Source organism: Otolemur garnettii, unplaced genomic scaffold (assembly GCF_000181295.1).
Source record: "Otolemur garnettii isolate 467f Iridium unplaced genomic scaffold, OtoGar3 scaffold00007, whole genome shotgun sequence".
Classification (NCBI taxonomy): domain Eukaryota; kingdom Metazoa; phylum Chordata; class Mammalia; order Primates; family Galagidae; genus Otolemur; species Otolemur garnettii.
In genome coordinates this window covers 10,968,795-10,989,856 of record NW_003852402.1, presented here as the reverse complement: position 1 = coordinate 10,989,856, position 21,062 = coordinate 10,968,795, and the positions used below count along the sequence as shown (strand labels likewise).

Here is a 21,062-nt window from a genome sequence, read left to right as displayed (position 1 = left end):
CTTTCCCTACAAGGTCCCTGGAAACCCTCCTTGCCCAGCAGACTTGGAGCTCATCCAGGGAACTGCCTCCAGCACCGTTGATCCCCACTGTGTGGCAGGATCTGCACAGAGATGAAGGCTGGGATGGAAGGCACAAGTGAAAAACCACATCTCCAGGATGGGTAGAAATCCTCCCATAGCTGTGGCTTAGCAGAATTTCCAGTTCCTATCCTGGGATAACTGAACCTGTGCTTACTGTCACTCCAGTTTGGTCCAGGAAGTTTTTAGTTTTCAACATTCCATTTTTAAAAACACAACATTTTAGCAATGTATTTTATTTATAGATGCTGCAGCAGGCTGCCTCCTGCCTCCAAGTTTCCTCGCAAAAGGCGGTCTAACCAGTGCACCTTCCCCAGCCATGGAAAACTACAGGGCTACTGTCAAGGCCAACAGAGTGTTGTGGAGAAACACTAGGCGCAGGGAGACCCACCCGAGGGGCTGCCTCCCACACCATCCACATCCCAGTGGGGGGATCTTCTGTGGTGGCAGAGCCCTAACGAAGGACTCAGCATTGTTTTTGGACTGGGGTACTGTTTACTGAACACCCTCCTAAACACAGCTGGTCCCGCTATGTCCCCCTCCTCATCCGGGCTTCCCTGCCCTCTCGGTAGGTGAACCGAGTGCTGTCAAGAGGCTGCCAAAGACACTTCAGAATGTCTTCTTCACAGAGCCTTGGAGGAGGACAGAGACAGGCCAGGCCCTGGCACCAGACCACTGTGGAGGACAATGAAAAGCATTTGGAAGAGCCTGGTGGGGGCACTTTGGGGGGTCTATTGGAGTTTAGAAATTAAGTATTGTCTTACCTTTTTCCCACATGGATCGAAGGTGGTCCTCCAGCAGGGACTGAGTCCTATCCCCCTGTGTCCCCAGTGTCCACACACATCTCGTGCTTATCTCACTGAGGCCCAGTGCAGGAAAGAGGTCAAGCTCCACTTCTGGGGGGGCACTGATGAAGCAAATGAGCCTAGAAGGTGCCAGGTGCCCTGATCTCTTCCAATTCTCGCTGACCTGTCACCTTCCCAGTGAGGTCTTCCTGCCTCTGCTTATCTGGCACACCAGACTACGGCTTTCTTGCAGGGTGAATATTGTACCCTAACCCCTGCACGCCCTCTGCCTGGCTGTACCACGCAGCCCACATCACTTACCTGTTCAGCCAACACCTCTCTCATTCCTCTATGACGCAATTCCTGAGGGTGGGGATTTTTGTGTTATTCACTGACAAATTCCCAGTACCTGGGGCAGGGGTTGATATGTACGAGGTGCTCAGCAAATGCTTGATTTAAGCATTCACTCAGCAAATATTCACTCCACATTAAAATCCACAGACACAGCACGCATTTCAGAAGTGTTAGCTCATTCAGAGTGGGGTCTCAACAAGTCGGGTAATTAGGACTCACTTGGTGGGCTCCCACACAGTGCAGGGGACCATGAGAATATAAAAGCAACTATGTCTGTCCCCCACTGGCTTGCTGTTGCCTTTGGAATAAAATTCAGATTCCCCCCACCGTGGCACCTGCCTGCCTCCCTTTGCTTATCTGGCACACACCGGACTATGGCTTCACTGGCCTTAGGTTTCTTGACATCTAGGCTTTTTGTGCCTCAGGCCCTTTGCACTTGGCATCTTTGCTGTCTGGATGGCTTGTCCTCCAGACCTCAGCTCAAATGTCACTTCCTCCCAGGGTCCTCCCAGACTTACATTGCCCACCCAGCCCAGCTACCCAGCCCAGCTCTCCCTATCACAGCTCCATTTTGTTGTCTGCATTGCCTGAAATTATCTAGAACATTGATTTACTTGGGGAATCTGAACTCAGTTAAGATTAACCTAAACCATGTTACTTGTTCTAATTGTTTCATTCTGCCCCCTCCTTCGGGCCTTCCTAGCAGGCTGCTCCCAACACCGTTTCAGGCCCCTTCATTACTAAAACACAGACCAGGTTGGTTTAAAACTCCTACTCTTTATTCAAATCGCTTTTCCCCAAGAGTGGGGAGGGGAGCAAGATCTTTTTCTCTTTTTCATTAGAGAGGGGACCTGGTACAGAGGGGCCAGGGATGGGCCTCCTCGAGGACTGCTCCAATCTGCCGCCATCCCTGCAGAGAAGGGGTGTTGCTTGTTCAGGGCTGAGCCTCCTCAGGAGATGGCAGTCACATCCTGCTTTAGGCCTGCCCTCTTCCAGGTGGGAAGCTCTCTCTGCACAGCACCCATTCAGCTGGCCGAAGGACTCCTCCCACATGCGGCCTCACAGGAGTCCTCTTTTTTTTGGCCTGCTACCTTGCCACACACACCCCCTGCTCTCCATGCTGCTGGCGTAGGCTTCTCCCCAAGCCTGTCCCCATTGGGCTCCCCCTCCTCCAGGGAGCCAAGCGCAGCTCCAGGGATGTGTGCTAAGCTCCCCAAGGACACCTCACCACCCTGTGCCTGCAGTTGGCACCAGTCTCCTGCAGCTCAGCGAGCATCCGGCTGGGGGTTGTGGCGCCAGCCTCCTCTCCTTGGCAGCACCTTCGGTCCCAGGCTTCTCTCAGGGCCTCCTTTGCTTGGCTCAGGGGTTAGGGGAAGGTGGGGCAGGGAGGGCACCCTCTTACCAACACTGTCCACCCCCAGTCCTTTCTCTCCAGACCACTCTATCTTGTACAGAGGGAAAAGTGGGGAGCCAAGGGGTTGGAGGTAGTTCACAGCAGCAGGGCCGATTCTGCCACCTCTTCTAGGCCATGGGGAAGGGGCCTGGCCTTAACTCCTCATATCTTTAGCAAATGCTTTACTTAGTGTCTCCGTGCCCACAGCTGTGGGACCTTCTAACCACCTCTGGGGCTACTGGAAATGGATCCTTCTGTGTCCTCCCCTTAGTTATGGTGGGCCTTCCCTTCTGGAACATGTGACATGAGGACAGCGGCTTGGCATTGCTAGTGCCTAGCAAAATGCTTGGCATAGCACAGGCTGTATTTTCTGAAGGAGTGACACAGTAGGAGACTGTTGTGGCCATGTGGCTTTATGTGGACTGACAGGAAGAGCAAGGGGATGTGAGGGCCTGACCATGGTGGGTGCCATGCCATGTACCTGGATGCCCCCCCATACCCATCATTTCACTTCTCACAATGACCTTGAGAGGCAGGCTAGCCTCCACCCGCTGCGGCCAAGCTCAGGCAGCGAAGCATCCACGGTCCTGGCTCTGCCACCTCTTGGCTAAGTCTCTTCATTCTCTGATTCCAGCCCCTCATTTGTAAAAGTGGGATGACAATGGACTCTACATTGTAAGGACTAAATTAATATATGTAATGTACTTAGCTCATGTAGAGACATGGCAGGTCACAAACAGGAACCAGAATAATTTCTCTCATCGTCCTTATCACTGGAACAAACCTAGGTCTGTCTACCCCAAAGCCCGTGATCTCTGTACAACGTCCCTGTACCTCCCAGCCCCCATGGGGAGGGTGATGAAGTCCTCTAGGGCACTGGGGCTGAAAGAAGCTGAGACCCCCGGGGGAGGTGACAGTCAGAGGCAGCCTTGGATGCCAGGCTGCGGCCTGCAGTCTGATGTAAAAGGCAATGAGGAACCTCTGTGGTCTTTAATCAGGGGAGTGAGACGATGAGAGTGGTGTTTTAGGGAGATTAATCTGGCAGCAGAGACAGGATCGAAAATAGTCAAACTCAGTGCAGAGAAGGATGAGTGCTGCCTGGCTCCCCGAGAGGCGGCTCATTAAAGGAGAGAGCTCTTGGCTCCCTGGGTGCTTGGGGTTCCCGGCAGCAGGGAGAGGCTGGTACCAAGGGAGGCCGGCAGAGGGCACTGTTTTGTCGGTGACAGGAGCCACCTCAAGGGAGCCCTGGCCTCTGGACACCCTGGAGCAGAGGCAAGACTGAATGGTTAAAGTGGGAGAGGCCATCAGCCCCAAGTTGGGGCAAGTTCCAAGCTGAACATTTCAACAGCAAACTATAAGCTGATCCAAGCCCTTTAAAAACCCAACGTGAGGTTGTGTTGTCCGTGGAAGGCCCTTCCACCAGCCATGCAGGGTGGCAGGAACGCCTACTCCAACTGGCGGCAGGTGTTGCTGGCTGCTCGGAACCAGCAGTGCCACAGCAGCCAAAGTGCAAAATGGGACCAGGGCTGCCCCAGCCAAGAACGGAAGGGGCTGCTGCTTCCACATTTTTTCCTAATTTTATTTAAAGCTGTCATAATATATTGGAAGTACAGAGGCAATTCCATGTTCTTTCCTCTTCCAAGGAGACAGAGCCCACTGCCAGGTCCACAGTGGCACTCACTGCCCCATTGTGCTGAACAATCCACCACCACCATCACACCAACGCCTGGAAAACTTCCACCTTCTCCCGGTACAGGTGGTGGAACTGCTTGGCCAGACAGTGGAAAGGCGCTTCATAGTTTTCCATCTCCTTCTGTAGAGACAGTTTAGAAAGGTGGCTGTTATTTTTGCAGTCATCAAAGACAGCCAGCACTCACTCAGCACTTACTTTACTCAGCCACTACCCACTTTCTGCCTCATTTCCTTGTCACACCATTCGGGGTAGCTACTATCATTATGCCAATTTTACAAGAAAGAAACCGAGACACGGACAGATTAAGGTAATTCACAGGAAGCTACATGCCTTGTAAACGGTGAGCTGGGGCCTGAACTACGTCTGTTTCTATAGAGCCTGTACTTCTAGCCACTCACTACAGGTGTGACAGGATGTTAACATGGGACCTTTCTTCACTTAATTTTGATGGAGGCTCCAAACACCAAAATAAAATAACAGACGGCAAGCAGCCCCCTGCTCCCTAGGAAAAGCCAGACAGGATGCGTCTGCCTGTACCTCCAGGACAGGGTTGAAGCAGCCAGAGGAGAGAAAGTGGTGAGACCCGGGCCTGGAAAGAATCAAGGTGAGGGCTGGGTCTGGCCAAGTCAGGCGAGGGCTGCCAAGTGGACAGGGTGAATGTGGACAGGCCACAGAGGAAAGAAAACAGCACGCTTTCAACAGCTACTGTTCTCTCCCCCTCTGTGTGTGTGCATTTTTAATTCTTTTTCTCTTTATTTTTTTATTTTTGAAATAAGCTGGCAGAAGAAAGAACCCACTGCTTAAGACAACAGCTCCAGCTACAAATGCACAAGAACCTGTTCTGAAATGATTCCTGGCAGCTGGCAGAAGTGCAGCTTTGATAAGAGGCAGGGAAATATCCAAATGGAACGGAAGAATTTCCAAAGTGAAGAATGTTCCAGAAGTCATCAAGCTCAGTGCCTCTGTTTCACAGATGAGTGGTCTGGGGCCCAGGGGGTGAAGTGGCCCAGCTGGTTGGTGCAGAGCCCAGCCTAGCATCCAGATTCCCCGATCTGAGAAGAGCTGCCTGTCTCCTAGGCCAGCCGGGATGAGAAATGTGCAGAACACCAGGTGTCATGGACCATGTCACCTGCCCTTTCTAGCAAGGGGAATCCTAAGCAAAGGAAACAGCTGGACAAGAGCAAGAGGTGGCAACACTCGGAGTGTGCTGAGGATGGAGCGGACAGTTTAAAGCTCAGATGAACATCTGTACCAAGCTCACAACTGCCAAGGACCTGGAATCTGTCACCTTCTAGTCAGACGTAAGAAAGAATTCAGTTCTATCTGCCAGGCACCGCTGGTTGTGCACAGCATAAGGTCCTAGGCGACACCAACATCAAAGAATAAAACACTGCCTCTGTCAAAAGTAGAGGTAATATCCAGCGGAAAGAGAACGAGGCCTACACACGCACAAGGACTTCTAAATGGACTTGAAAGCTCTCCAAAGTGCAATCTTGGGAGAACCCAACATAAAAAGTAAGGACTCCAATGCAGGCGAGCCGCGGCAGGCACCATGGAGTGCTGCTGAAACAGACGAAAGTGAACCATTTCCACAGGTATTAAGAGGCTTGCCAGTGACAGGAGCCCTTCTGTCAAGTGACTAATCACATACTCGCTCATGTAGTTTGAACACCTGTGGAGTCAGTCTGTTTAGAGTGAAGGATCCTTAGAGCTGGCTCAGACCAATCTGGCCCAGAATTCTGTCTTGGAGAGTCCCCAAGTAGGCTCTGTGGGGGGACCTCTTCTAGAAGGCCCATGAGGCCCATGTTTTTAAGCTGGACAGGGCTGAGTCCTAGCTCTGGTTCCAGCTCTCATTTGCTGGGTACCCTAGGAAAGCTGCATGACCTTTCTGAGGCTGTCTGCCATCTACACAGCAGGGACAGGAGGGCTGCCTGGTGGGGCTGTCATGAAGCCTAAACAGCTGATCTCAGCAAAGCACCAACACACAGTAGGCCGTCAGCCATCCCTCTGGAACATGCTCGTAACACTCGTTTGTATTTGATACTGTCCAACCCCTTACAGTGATGAACAATGTTTTAAAGGCTTTTTAATTTTTTGGCCTGAAAATCTCAAACACTGAGAGGTGTTAGAAAGGTGGTCAGCAGGATGACCGCCACTGCACTTAGGAAAAAGAGAGGAGGAGACGGCCTTGGCTCCAGGACTTGGCTGCATCTCAGACTGCATTGGGTTATATTTCCTTTTTAATTACAGCTTTCTTAACTGAGCTGCCAGTGGTGCTTCTGTGAGCGTCAACTCAGGGGGGACTAGTTAACTCGCACAGTTAATACCAAGTGCTTAACTGCAGCCTCCTCAAGCATAATTTACACCCACCCGTTTCAACACCTGAATAGAGTTTAAACCTGTAGCCCAGTGGCCTTTGGTGACTAATGTGCTGGGAGTGGGTTTTAATTTTTAAATCCCATCAAGGGTTCTGGGGAATATGAGATATTGGGGTAAGGGGACAGTTTCACAAATATGAATGGAGGCAGAGGGATACTGAAATATTGTTTCTGTGGGTACCACGGCCTACTGCTTTGCTCAAAGGTGTGCTGCAGAGAAGATGGGGCAGGGGCCCTCTAGGTGGTAAAAGCTCACTAATTTGAACTTCATTAGTTTAGCATTTGTGATACTCGACCAGAGGCCAGGGTAACATTTTTCTGTGTGTAAGTTATGAATAAAAGGATTTAGTAACTAATAACTAATAATGGTATAAACAAGATTATTAGGGGAACATTTTTATAATGAGCATTTACTATGCACCGGACTTTGTGCTAAGTGGTGTATATTTGCCATCTTACTTCTCATATTTATTACTCAACAAGGGATGTATTTTGTTATCCCTGGTTCACAGGTGAGGAGCCAAGGCACCAATAGATTAAACAGTACTTCGGCTCCCACGCCAGCTCGGTGGCAGTTCTCCCCCCAAGGATAGAGTACCTACCTGCCTTTACCCGTTACACTCTTCTTAAGCAAACATGCTGCTTTAGGGGGTTTTAAAAGTTCCCATCCATACAGCAATCGAACAGCAGCATTGGTCAAAATTCCTAGATATAACCATGGAACTGCCTGCAGCTGAAGTCAAGTTTGTGTAGATGGTAACTCCAAGAGCTTAACTAGCCCATTGACTTTCTTGGAGGGCCAAAGAATCAGGACAAAGCAAGGTTCAAGTTATAACCATGCCTGTGGCAGGCCCAGTGGGCCTCCCTGGCACCTAGCTCCTGCGGAGTCCAAGATGGATGTTTCAGGGACCCCTGCTCTTGCAGGGCGCCTCTTCACTTTGTGCCCATCCTGGTGAAGTCTCACATTGGTGTCTGACTGGGGCGGCCTGGGTCATGTGTTTTTACCTTGGCTGCAGGGAGGCTGGGACTTCCAGAAGTCCCAAACATGGGAAGCAGATTCCACAGTGTTAGATGGCCAAAATCACAACACACGTGTATGTATACTAAAGATGCCAGTAACAAATCACTCTTACTTTTCCCACTTAATGAGGTCTCCTGCTGATTTTTCTTTTTTTCTGTTTTTGAGACAGAGTCTCACTCTGCCACCCTGGGTAGAGTGCTGTGGCATCATCAAACTCTTGGGCTCAAGTGATCTTCTTGCCTCAGCCTCCTGAATAGCTGGGATTATAGGCGTCTGCCATAATGACCAGCAAGTTTTCTATTTATAGTAGAGACAGGGGTCTCACTCTTTCTCAGGCTGGTCTTAAACTCCTGAGCTCAGGCAATCCACCTGCCTTGGCCTTCCAGAGTGCTAGGATTGCAGGTGTGAGCCACTATGCTGGCCTGGGGCGGGATCAAGGACAGGGAGTACTGATGGGAATCAGAAGCCACAAATCCGAGTCCTGGCTTAGCCCTTCACTAGTCCTGCAACCTCGGGCAACTCATTTCACATTGGTAATACTGAAATGGGAACTATGGGGCCAACTCCTGGTGTACAGGACTGATGTGAGGGTTGAAGGAATAATGTTCCAACAACACCACAAGCCAAAATCTCAGGCAGACCTCAAGGATCACAATAATTGAACACGAGGCACTTGTATTTCTTACTAATCGAGATGCAACTTTTCCCAGGGCCGACTGGCTGATTCCCCCTTACTGTAATGCATGAGTGACTACTGTTAGACTGAGAACAGATCTTAGGCTAAGAACATAAACATCAGTTCCAAATGAGACCCCACATATGGTGGAATAACAACTTGATGCACCTGAGGTCATGTGAAAACTGCTTCCAGCAGAGGCCCACTCCAGACTTGGCCGCTGAACATGCCCAGATACTCACCACAGAAGTTTCAAAATATTCCAGGCCTTGGCCCAGCGCCCACGCCTGGGCCTGAGCGGAGTCCACGGCTCGCCTGCCGGCCAGGTCTGCCTTATTCCCCACTAAAACACCTACGCAAAAGAAACAACCAAAACATGGCATTTAATCAGTGGTCTGGGGGTCTAAAAGCAAGGACATTATTTTTGAGAGCCATAAAACTCCCCTGAGAGAGGCTGCCTGACCCCAAGGAGGTGACCCACAAGGGGAAAGCAAGGGGTCTCAGGTGCTGGCCCCTGAGGGCCATAGAGAGACCGGGGGGCTGTGCTTTCACACACAGCTTTTGGTCAGCCTTTTTTCTAGAGCTCATGTGTATCTTCCTCCTTGAGGGCGCAAGGCTGTGAAAGCTAGGGCCAAATTTATGTGAGCATTTGTGATAATTCCTAGGACGTGGAGCAAACTTTAAAATGGTCATTAATACTAATCTGAGGACTCGGCTCAGAGTCAGGGATTCAGAGGTAATTGAGTTCGGCTCCCAGCTGCATCAGCTGCAGCTAATTTCTGAGCCCGTCTCTGGAGATCACTTTCCCGAGCCTATAATGAGGAGAATTTGTTGATCTCACATAGGGATGAAAAATAAACTGATTTAAAGCATTCAGAAGTGACAACAGGACTTGAATGTTTACTTGTACCCCACATACGGGAGAAAATGAGGAACTCTTCCCCGAGGTTAGCTTTCTGGAAATAACTTGAATTAGAGCCCAAGTCTCCCCACAATTCTGCAAGGCATATGTCATCATTCCCATTTGACGGACTCAGATTTAGGTGGTGGCTAAGAGGCAGAGCCAGGGGACACTCGAGGCCAGTAAATGCAGAGCCCCAGGGCCCTTTCTTGCACACAAAGCTACCTTCCCCATGCCCTTGCCCTCTTGAGCTGAAGGACAGCTGCTGGAAAGATCCGCAGCTCCTACCTGGGAGGGAGGTGCCCGGAATCTGAGACCGAGCCTTCTCCAGCCACTTGCTGCAGCTGTTGAAGGACTGCTCGCTGGTCACATCATAGACAAGACATAAGACGTTAGGACTCTCCCACTGTGCGAGGGGGACGGAATGAGCATGTGTCAGTAACAGGGAAAGTAACTTCAAGGTTGGGCAGAAATTTGGCCTTCCAAGGGAAGGGAAATGAGGGTGGAGAGAAATGAACACTATAAAGGAGATGTGAGGCAGAAAACAGCTACACCCACAGAAATCAACCAGCTCCCCCTAAGGCACGATGAGGAGGGCCGTGCTCAGTGGCAGGGCGAGGTGGGGCTCTCTGCCTGGTGCTTCTGGGCATCATTGTGAAGCCTCCCAATGGCAGGATCAGTCTGAATATTCCCACTTTGCAGCTGAAGAAACTGAGGTTGGGGAGGGTTAGTGACTCCCCCAGGTCAGAGATGGTTTTAAAACAACAATGGTGGAGACGGAGGAGGAATATGGCGTTTCTCTATCCAGAAACCTGCTTTTGCCAACCACTAGTTTCATTAATTCCTCCTTCCACTCATTCTCACCGAGGGCCCACTATCATGTGAGTTGTTATGCTTTGTGCTCTGCAGCCCTGAAAGAGTATGCTTTCTTTCATTAGCAGTCCCTGGAAGCTTGTTTGCTTGCATCTTCTTAATAAGGGCTGGCTTTTTAAAATGCAAAGGGCAGTTTCTGCTTCTCCTGCAGTGTCTGCATCGGCCCTAATCCAAACCATACCGACAACTGCATAGGGCCCAATGTCCTAATTAAGGGCCAGGGCTACACTCTCAGGGGCTGTTGCCTTTAGGGGCAGCTCAGAGTCCAAGGACGTCCTGCTTCTGCCACTGGGACGAAGGATGGCCCTGCACAGGCCGTGGATGCTCGCCTTGGTGCATGTGACTCTTGGTCATGCCCTGATTTCTGGGCACTCCCATGCTGTACAACTAGAGCCTGGCTTATTTCCGGGGTGTCAGTAACCTCCCAGGGTTAAGGGGGAGAATCCCTTTCCCTCCATATGGATTCCTTTTCTTTTCCAATCCTTGGAAGGCTGGCCCAAGATGGGTTCTGGAGGGCTCCCCATTCCACAAGGCTACTCTGGTTCCAGGTGGTATCTAGGCTGGGAGAAGCTTGGACGAAACTGATGATCCCTTCACTTCATAGACTGACTTTTTAGTCCAAGGACACAGAGCTCCCGCGTACATGCAGGAGATGCCTCATCATGGTTTTAAGTCACCAAGCCCTCTTCCTTCCAGGATTCAATAAGGGGCCCAGATAGGCCTGGGATCAAGCTGAAGTGGGAAGGGGAGAACCCAGAGTTAGGGCTGGCTTTATGTGTGAGAGTGTGTGTGTATGTGTGTGTGTGTGTGTGTGTGAGAGAGAGAGAGAGAGAGAGAGAGAGAGAATGAATGAGCTGAATCGTGGCCTATAGTCCAGACTTGCCCAAGCACATCATCCTTTCTGCTGGGCAAGACAGCCCTAATGCTAGGCCGTGCACACAGTAGGCACTTGGTAAACATCATGAACCATGCATGAAGCCAGCCCTGTGTACAGCCATTTCATTAGATCTACTTCTGTGAGACAACAAAAAGGGCAGAAAACAGTTTCCATTAAAATGTGGCTGTTCTTGGAAAGGTAGGGAGGGCTCTGGAGAACTCCAACCCTCTAATTAGCTCACTGGCCCAGATTAGCGAGACTGTTACCTTGGAAGGTACAGCAAGCTGGATCCTGGCCGGACAGGGCTGGACAGGGGCATGAGGCCCCCTGGCAGCTGCAGGGGCCTGTCTCAGAGCAAGCCCCAGTGGAACCCCCCATGGAAGCTCTAGGACCACCCTATCCAAGGGGGAAACTTCATTACTGGGCCCCTAGGGCATTCCCTAGAGAGGAAGGACATAGTTGGCGCTGTCCCAGGTGGCTGAGAAGGGGGTGCTGAAAGGATACCACCAGGAGGGGGCTGCTGAAAAGAGGGGATCCCTGGAGTGGGAGGGCTGGAGGGCTGAGCCACAGGCTCTGGCACATTGGAACTGACCACTCTAGAGCTGGAGGTGAGGCAGTTGTGCACACTAGCTATTCCTTCTGCCCCCACGTGGCCACAAGTCCCAGGCTGGAGGAAGGCCCCATAAAGACTGCTGCCACGGTAGCGTCTCTCGACGGCCATGGCATAAATTTCTCCGTGAACACTGTAAGGGCAAACAGTGGTGGTTGGGAAACAGACCGCATGCTACTTGCCAATTTGTCCAGCATTTCAGAAAACAGCTCCTTGCCGGCAGAGTCAAAAATGAAGAGTTCCTAGAATCAGAAAAGCAGTCCTGCCTGAGAAAGTCTTCACATGGGAAAACCGCGGGCTGTGAGGCACTGATCACTCTCAACTCACTACAGACTCATCTTAGTGGCAAAATACAAGCGTCTGCGTGTGCACATGTTTTCGTGCACCTTCTGTCTGGGGACAGACATGAGAGAGACATTGCCGAGAGGAGCAAGCTCCACAGTCTTAAATGGTGAACAGTTTCCCACACCAACCAGCACTTCTGCGCAGCGCCTCACCTCTCCTAACCCCGCGTGCAAAAATACCAGGAACAAGCTGACTTCCCACCTGGCAGAACAGAATGCTAAGCAGGCCGACAAGTGCTCTGGTTTCCAAAAGGTCATTCTGCACTTTGCTAACCAAATTGATTTTCAAATCTTAAAACAATTCCTCTTAAAGGAGGTCACTGAGTAGGCCTGGGGAAGGCGATTAAAGTAGGACAGCCAGTCATCGTTCTGGGATGGCTCTGGTGTGATTCTGACAGAGGGCATGGGATCACCCTTCCTGCCCCTGTCTGAACATTCCCCAGCCCTCACGAGAGCCCCCTCTCCCCACTAATGCTGTTGTTCTAGGAAGTCTCCCTCAGTTCCCCCTCAAACTGCCCACTGGCACTGGGTATGCCCTGGCTGGCCTCTGGCCCCTGAAGCACACAGTGTGACTGTTAGTACCACCATCTGCTTTGTATACTGGTTACCTGTGCCTCTGTCTACCCTTTATCAGGGTACTCAGAATTTTTTTTTTCCTCTCATGGACCTATTTAAGAATCTGGTGAAAGCTATGAACCCTCTCTCCTGGTATGCAAAGACAAACATAAATCTTGTCATTCAATGTTGAGAGTCCTAGGTTCCCATAAAGGAGCCCAGGTCAGGAACTTTGATCCTAGATAACCAGTTCTTTGACAACTGGTCTTTCTGCCTTCCTTCTGCTCAGCCCCTCCCTTGAGTGCTTTCCACGTTCCCCTGTTCTGTTTCCAAATGTTCCGACAAGTCTAGGCTACATCCTCACACTACATCTTCTTAGGGAGGATGGTAGTGACCAGGGAGATCCTGGGCCCAGCTGGGGTAGCCCCAAGTCCCTCTGGGGTAAGACATCACTCACCACACTGTCGCCTGTGTCAGAAACTGGCACCGTCTTCACCACCAAATCCACCCCTGTTGTCTGCCAAGGAATACCAAAAACGTGAGAGCCCCAAAGTGGGGGCACATTGTAGGAGGGGACACAATAAGCACCCCAATCCCTGAGGGACATCCCTAGCCAAAGGGTTTGTGTTCTGAATTCATTTTGGTGACAAGTGGCTCAGATTGCAGAAGTCAGAGAGGACCAACTAGTCCCTGGCCCCTTAGTGACCCCAAGTGAACTGCTACTCATGGTGACTAAGTTGTTCATGGCCAGTCTGCTCTGGGGACAGCCCCTTACCCTGGGCTAGTGGAAAAAACAATCTCCAAATGGTCATCTGAGCAGCCTGTCTTCAGGCCTCTTAGTGTTTCTTCAAGGAAATTAGTGACGTCTCTCACTCAGGGTTAACCAATCGCTTTTCTTTAAGCCAGGCCACAACTCCCATAGCTCACCAAGGTGTAGTTCTTCTGGAAATGGGCTCCATCGCTGCGGAAGATCTGTGCCAGGGCCGTCTTGCCCACTGTCGGGTCTCCTGTGAGGTCAGAGGAGAAAAACACCACTGACTTGAGACTCTCCTGCTGTAGAACACTTGTCTAGAAACCAGACACTCCAGTGAATTTTCAGAGGCAATGAACTTGGCTCTCACGAGAACGTGTTCTGAGGCCGCTTGCTGGGCAATAGGTTCAAGAGACTCATCTGCAAAACTCACACAGCCAGAGCACCTTTCTGCACGGCTAAGCCCTTCAGCCAAAGGAACTGACCCAGAAGGTAACGGAGCTTATGGAGGGCTCCGAAGCGCAGGAAACAGAGCTGACACTCTTCCAGTGAAACACATCCTAGGGGGAAAACCTGTCATTTCCAAACTTGAATTTACCTTGAAATTCTGAAGATAAAGAAGTGTGACTGGCGCAGGCGTGGAGGCTCACCTGCAAATGGAACCAGTCTGAGTTTAGAGCTTCTACCTGGTACTTGTAGGGGGGTGTTGGAGTTGTGAGTATTTCTGCATTTAGAGGATGTCAGAAGTCACCATCCTGAAATCCATTTCCAAGTGACATATTCCATCTCCATCTCTGCACGCCCATTTGGGACTTCTGAGGATCCAACTTCCTAGGGGCCTCTCCACTGTTCTATTTGCAGTGGCAACTATGTCCTCCAGGCTCGCCTCACCCCCGCTGGGTCTGTCTGTCAGACTTTCTGTTGTCAGTAGTCCCAGAACCGCCATTCTGGAACTAAAGGTTCATGTTGGTTTTCAGTCTCTGAACCTTCACAAGACTGTCAGGAGCAACTGAATCTGTCAAGCTGCCAGAAGCTCTTTCTGTCCACCCTTAATTCCCCTTCGCCCTTCCCACTTTTCCAACATGACTCTGTTTGGCCCCCTTTCAGGCTCCTTTGACGCCAGATGTTTTTATTTGAGTCGCACATGGGTCCTCACACCTGAAGTCACCCACTCAGGGTTAACCAATTGCTCCTGCAACAATACCCAGCCTCCACCAGGAGCACTCCGTTTTCTGCTTTCTCAGGCCTCCTGATTCTCAGCAAAGTCACTGCAGCACTCCTCGCCCCCCGCCAGCCTCGCTCAGCACACACTCTTCACCTGTTTCCCCATTTTACAGTCAGCTTCAACACCTCTACTCCCCTTCTCCACAGCCTGCGCTCTGTTCACTTTTCAGCTTTGATGCGCCCCGCCTATAATTTTCTCCTATAAGACAAGTAAAGTAAGTATTTGACTACTCGTGGCATTTCACTTTATGTGAACGCCCCCAGGTTTGAGTGAGCCATTCGGGTCTGGCTTTTCTATCTGTTTCCACTTCTTAGAAGGGAGCCAGCACGTGTTGAGTCCTCCTCACCAACCCCTTTGTACCATCTCATTCACTCCTTCCCTGCCAAGCCGCATATCATTGACCTCATCTGACAGATGGAGAGATGGGGCTCGTAACTTGCCTAGGATTTCAACTTGTGCTCTCTCCATCAGGCCCTGCTCCTCTCCTAGAGCTCAGGGGCCACTTCTGACCCATATTTAGTGCTGCCCTACAGGCCCTCATCACTGCAGCCTTCCGTGACATCCGCAGCAATCACGGCCTGGACTGTCAAAGGACTACCCACCCATCTCAGGGTGAAGACCAAGCATCACTTTGCTTCTCTGGGCCTGGATGGCATCCACCCTCCCAACTCCAATTTTGCTCTTGAATCCAGTGGAGAAATTGGCTCTTCTTGCTTGTGAAATTCTCCAGAATTTTCTGGTTAATTTCATAAGTCTTTCTTCTGTCAGTCAGAGTCACCAACACTTACAGCAAACTTCCTGTGCTGGCTAAGAGGGGGGAACCAAGCATAGGGAGGGAAATAACTGATAAACACGGTGCAGAGCAACAGGATGACAAGTGCAAACTCAGACAGCACAGACTGAGAGCCGAAGTGTCTGGGGAGCAGCCAGGAAAGAAATGAACAAGAGGGCCCGTCAGTGTGGGAGGCTTCCCTGGGGCAAGGGCTGAGGCTGGGGGTCACAGCAGGGAGGGCTCTGTGGGACAGAGAGGAGGACGCCTGCAAAGGAACTGTGAGGTCACTGAGACATGACGGGCAAGTCCAGTGATCTTTTCTCATTTTCCATCCTTCTTGATAATTCTGAAGGATGTGAATCAGCCTGAAGCTGCCTCTCCTTCCTGAGCCCTGTCCCTGTGGCCTGGGTGACCCTGCATTGGCCTGGCTCTCCTGCCACTCTGTCTCATTAACTGTCACCACCTTGACTGTCACTTCTCAAGGCAGGATGTCCCTCCCAAGCTCTGTACTCCTGACAACCAATGGATGCTTCTACTAGAATGACATGCTTTCATCCAGTCTCAGAGCATCACAGCCAGGCTCATGGCACATGCCTGGGGCCTCAGTGGTTTGCCCACGTAGCCCGCCATGCATTTTCACCATCCCCAGAGTCAACCTGTCACCTCTGACTGCTCCTTTGCCATCTTCCCATCTCCAATCCAGTCAGTCTCCATTGCACCCCTTATACCCTTTGCTCTGTCCCAAGGTCACCCTCCTTGGCTGACTGCTGACACTGTCCTGGTTAGCTCACACCTGGGTTTTGTCTCAGCCCCAAGCCCTCCCTTCCCTGCTCTGCTGGGTGGAGACTCAGCAAACACATTTCCCTTGTGCCAGGAGCTCGCTGTTAGGGTCTGCTCATGGCAGTTCCAGAGAAAGAGTGGAAGGCTGGAGGGGGCAGAAGGAAATTGCTCCTGCCCTTTGCTTTTCCTTCGTCTTAGTGTTCCCCTAGTTCTGGCCATTCCCCCAGGCCATTCCTGTCTCCATTTTCATTATTTGCACTTCCAGAAAAGCCTTACTATGGCCCCTCTGGGGTTTCAGAACAGTAGGCAGTGCCCCCTCCTCAGAGGTCTACACCTCAACTCCCAGGGCCCCTCTCCCAAGCTTCTAGGCTCTGCTAACCCCACCTCTTCCCTCTGCCCACCCAGCTCAGGAGGTGACACTGCTCCCCGCAGTTACTGCCTATGCTGCCTCAGTCTTTCCAGTCATCCCACACCTGTTTAATTAACATCCTACACAAAATTCTCACTATTGAGATGCCCAGCATCTGTTTTTTGCCTGGATCCTGATTTGTGTAGTCCTTGGTACCAGGAGTGGTCTCAAAATACAGACCAGGATGGTTTGGAACTGGTTTGGTCTTGTCTTTCCCTGAGCACAGAGCTGAGCTCCTTCCAGTGGGAAATGAGTGCTAGGGATTGGTGGCATTGTGGTGGCCTCATATACAGGTGACAGAATTCCTACAGTGCCAGCATCAACAACAGGGCAGTGCCCCTTCCTCAGAGGTCTGGATCACTGTTCTATGGGGCTCTTTCTTTAGCTTCTGACACCCCCAATCTCTGTCCACCACTCCGTGTCTCAACAAGGCTGCCTTCTTACTCTTCCATTTCTCCAACACCTGATGAACCAATTCCATGTATTAAAATTCTCCACTGAAAAGACAAATGCATTTTCTGTTTTCTTGAATGGGCCTTGACTGAAAATACTTCCCAAGTAGCCTTCTCTCTTCCTCTTTACTCCTCGCTCTAACCTGTCCTGAGCATGACATCCACAGATGGACTTCATAAAACAGTGCTTTCATCCCGTCAAACCCTCACACAACCCGCCTTGGGTGCCTTGCTGCCCGTGTCTCTTTATAGCAGCCCTAACTTCCAACTCACTCAGCCCCAGCTTCCCAACTCACTCTCTGGCAATCCCTTATACAAAACCTGGGCTCCATATACTCCTGTGAGTTCAGTCCCTAAAAATTACTCAGGGCCACCTCCTTCCAGGCCTACCTAGGCCAAGTTCACATTCGGCCTATTCTCTACCAGGTATAGCTCAGGCAATGTCCTTCCAACCTAATGGGTATAATGAACGCAACCTGGGTGATAGACATGCTTACAACCCTGATTCAAGTATTACGAAAGCAATCCATGTAACCAAAACCATGTGTACACATGTAATATTTTGCAATAATAATAAAAAAATCAGTCTCCTTCCTGCGTGGCCTCTGAAGGTCATCCCTTCCCCGTCCACCTTTATCTGTGTGGCTAATGCACACCATCGCTGGCAATGTGAGATTTGATATCAAACCAACCCTCCAGGGAGTGCTATTATCATCCCCACATTTAATAAGAGAGGGTATATCACAGCCCCCAAGTGCACAGACACGGGAGTGACTCCAGTTCTGTCACTTACTAGCTATGCGATTATAAATCAATTACTTAATCTCTCTGTGCCTCAGTTGCTATGTCTGCAAAACAGGATAATAACAGCACCTACTTCACGGAATTGTTATGAGGATTTAATGAGTTAACACACACAGTACCTAGCAAATAGCAACTACTTTTAAAGTATTTTTTAAGTAAATAAAATATAGAGAAACATCCAGTGTTGTTTTCTTTCTCTGTCTAAGCCAGAACAAGTAACAGCTGTCTGTGCCTTGAGGTATGTTCCCCTTATCTGGCACACAGAGGGCATTAGTCTGCGCCTGCTGCATCGTACTTTGTGTGCACATCTGAACACTTCGTTGGCTGTAAGCACTGGGCAGACTCATCTTTGTATTCCCATTACACCTTGTATGGTGACTCACACATAGTAGGTGCTTACTATGTGCTAAATGAATAAACGTTTGAACTAAATATCAGGTTTCTCTGTGACCAGTTGTAAGAGAAAAACCAGTCAGGGTACTTCAGTTTAACCAGTGGGGTGCATGTGGTGGGGTTGGTGTGGAGAAAGAGAATTTGACAAAGGGGGCTGATTCAGTGCTTTGGCTGAGGTCTTTTGGTGCCTAGGAAGGTTCAGAAGGAAATGCCCTGGTGGCCTTGAAAGGAGGCTGCAGACTGAGGGGCAGGATGGAGTTCAGGAGCCCTTATTCAGGCCATGGTTGCAATCAGGAGAAAAAAGTACCCAGAGGACAATGGACAGAGAAGGGCAAAAAGGAGCACGGCATGAAGACAGTACAGCCTGGGATAAGAACAAAGCCCTGGAAATCTGATCCCCTGGGTCAGGACCCAGGGTCTGGATCATACAGCTCTGCTGTGTCCAGCTGTGTGACCCAGGGCAAGTGTCTTCACCTCTCTGGGCCTAGTTGCCTCATCTGTAAATGAGGATGACAATAATACCAACTCCAGAGGGCTGTTGTGAGGACGATTCAGCAAGGGGACCTGTACTGAGGGTCTGGCACAGTGCTGACACACAGAAAGTGCTTGTTAGTTCCACTATGGAAGTTGAATCAAAAAAGAATTAGGAGAAAGAACAGTCAGAGAGAGAGAGAGAGAGAAAAGCCCATTTGTAAAGAATCTAACTTTAGAAGATAAAAATGTTCCCACCTTGTCTGTGAGGAAACCGAAGCTCAAAAAAGCGCTTTGTCCAAGATGACACAGCCAGTAAGAGGAACAGGCAGAATTATTTTTGTTACACAATACTGCCTCCCCTGGTGCTCTGGAAACTAGTGACTCTCTTGAGAATCATTAATTTCTTTTGCTCCAGGATGATTTAGGTACTATTGTCAGTCATCTTTCTGTGTGACCCTTTTATTTTCAAATTAGAAGTCACTAAAAATGTTAACAATTTATTTTCAGTCTGGAAGAGAGGAATTAAAAAAAAAAAAAAGGAATCTCTTTTACTGTACACATTTCTCACTATTTCTTTCCTGAGCTGGTCAGGGAAGCCTGGAAAGGTCACAGGTTTCAACAGCAACACAAGTTAATAGAGTTTTGGAGTTGGGCAGATCTGGAGGTTAAAATCCCATGTATGATCTTTATTAGGGGTTGACCCTGGCCAACACCTCTCATCATTTCAGTAAGATCAGAACAAGAACAGATCTTCCTACAAAGATAGGAAATGTGCTATAGTGAGACGATGAAATACATGTGCCTAGCATATAGCAAGGACTCAGTAAAATACATGTCTTGTAGTCATACGTCTATAATCCAAAGTATTGTTTTTCTAAATGTGCAGACTGATACAAGGGGAACACTACAAATGTGTATGTGGTATATTCATTCATTCTACAAATATTTGCTAAGTACCTGCTATGTTTCAGGTGTTGTTCTGGGTGCTTGGGCTATATCATTCAACAAAACAAGGATTCCTAGCTTTGGTGAATTGAACGTTTACATCCTCCTGACTCTGGGCTAGTGCAGTAGTTAACTTTGGGTCTTAAACACAACATACGGGTGGCTTTTGCAAACTCTTGTCACTCTCTCCTGTGTTATCAGAGGGGATGGTGTGTGTGTGAGAATATCCCATAGTAAAGACTACCAAAGTCCTTGATGCTTATTTCGCTGAAGCACATACGGTTTGCTTAAGTTGATTTTTTTTTAACGAGTCTGCTCCTCTAAGTTTTTTTAACGAGTTATTTTTTAACAAATCAGCTCAACTGGTGAAGGTGGTCTCAGAGTATGACAGGGAGCAGGGGAAATCAGCTGGAGCTACAAATGTGCTGTGGAAGATAATTGTTCCAGCCTAATGTAATTTACTCTATCAGTAATTGCAGCAACTCGCCTTTGGGAACCAGAAAGGGAAAGAGGGTAGACAATTTACGCGAACAAAAGCTCTCGATAAATTACGAAGGCTCTGGACTCAGGAGACCACTGTTATTCAAGCGCAAGTTTTCAGACTCACCTGCCAGGATGCATTTGGCTGCCAGCTTCACCATGGTAACCAACACTACCACGGACCAGAGAGGGCAAGAGCGGCTGCTACAGGCGTTGGTGGGTGGGCTTCGGGGCCCTGGGCCGGCCTGGGCCGGGAAAGTGGGAAGGGCTGATTTCAAGGGCCTGTGCCCGGGGTCGGATAGGGACGGGGACAGAGCAGGCCTGGCCCTCCTGGGCTGGGCTGAGGGCGAGTATCGGAACTGGGGGTGGGAGGAACGAGAAGGCTCCAGGCGGCTCGGTACAAGGTCCCAGACGGCAGGCCGGTAAGGTGCACGCGAAGGGACGCGGCTTGCGTTCCCAGCCCAGCCGGGGGTCTGGAGGACACAATCCAGTACCCACTGCGTCCCAAGCACCGCGCCAAACGCTCTTGCCAAGCAACCTTCGCCCACCGGCCCCGCCTCCTCGTCCTCGCTGATCCTCGATTGGCTGCCGCCAAAAGCTCCCACCCCCGAAGGCTCTCGGAGATCCAGTGGGAGGAGGGGGCGGGGATAATGGCTTTATTTTGCGATACAATTCGTAGGAAGATCTGCTCCTCAAGTTCATTCCACTTGACGAATGGTTGTAAGTGATGTTAATTACTTCCATCCCAGACTCCCGCTCCACCAGGAGTGTGGGGGTAGGGGGTGTGTCCGGAAAAAGAAGAAGCGCTAACATCAAGCTGAGAGTTGATAAAAGAAGCTTTCTGACTGGCCAGAGCCTGGCTTGGCCCATCCTCTTGATTCGCCACACCCTCTGCCCTTCTGGAAGTGGGCTCGCGCTGGGTCTGGCTGGTCCGGCTCGCGGTTGTCTGGCGCCTGCGCAGTGGCTCGCAGTTGGGTACGCCGAGCTCTCCGCTGGTTTGGCTCCACAGACAAGTTCTTGCCGCTGCCCCAGATCCCAG

The 21,062-nt window shown here is 50.3% G+C and overlaps 1 protein-coding gene across 2 annotated transcripts; it reads right to left on the bottom strand.

Moving 5' to 3' along the window:
- Nucleotides 1-1,720: 1,720 nt before the first annotated feature.
- Nucleotides 1,721-20,580, bottom strand: IFT27 (intraflagellar transport 27). 2 transcript variants are annotated; one of them, XM_012814206.2, is made up of 8 exons: nt 20,151-20,353; nt 13,466-13,545; nt 12,996-13,055; nt 11,822-11,881; nt 9,568-9,685; nt 8,621-8,730; nt 4,323-4,423; nt 1,721-1,730 (listed from the first exon to the last, which is right to left on the bottom strand). In XM_012814206.2, the coding sequence occupies exons 1-7, from the start codon at nt 20,182-20,184 to the stop codon at nt 4,325-4,327; spliced, it is 561 nt and encodes a 186-aa protein (XP_012669660.1). In that variant the 5' UTR covers nt 20,185-20,353; the 3' UTR covers nt 1,721-1,730; nt 4,323-4,324. The 2 variants fall into 2 exon arrangements, with proteins under 2 accessions (XP_012669660.1, XP_023365147.1); XM_023509379.1 differs by lacking the exon at nt 1,721-1,730 and having other exon boundaries at nt 4,172-4,423; nt 20,151-20,580.
- Nucleotides 20,581-21,062: the final 482 nt, after the last annotated feature.

Bases quoted from the DNA above. Each gene is read 5' to 3' on its own strand.
- IFT27 (XM_023509379.1), bottom strand. From the start codon at position 20,184: ATGGTGAAGCTGGCAGCCAAATGCATCCTGGCAG. The intron at 11,882-12,995 runs GTGAGTGATGTC...TTCTGATTCTAG, and splicing joins CTGACACAGGCGACAGTGTG to GAACTCTTCATTTTTGACTC. The intron at 8,731-9,567 runs GTAGGAGCTGCG...TCTTTTGCGTAG, and splicing joins TCCGGGCACCTCCCTCCCAG to GTGTTTTAGTGGGGAATAAG.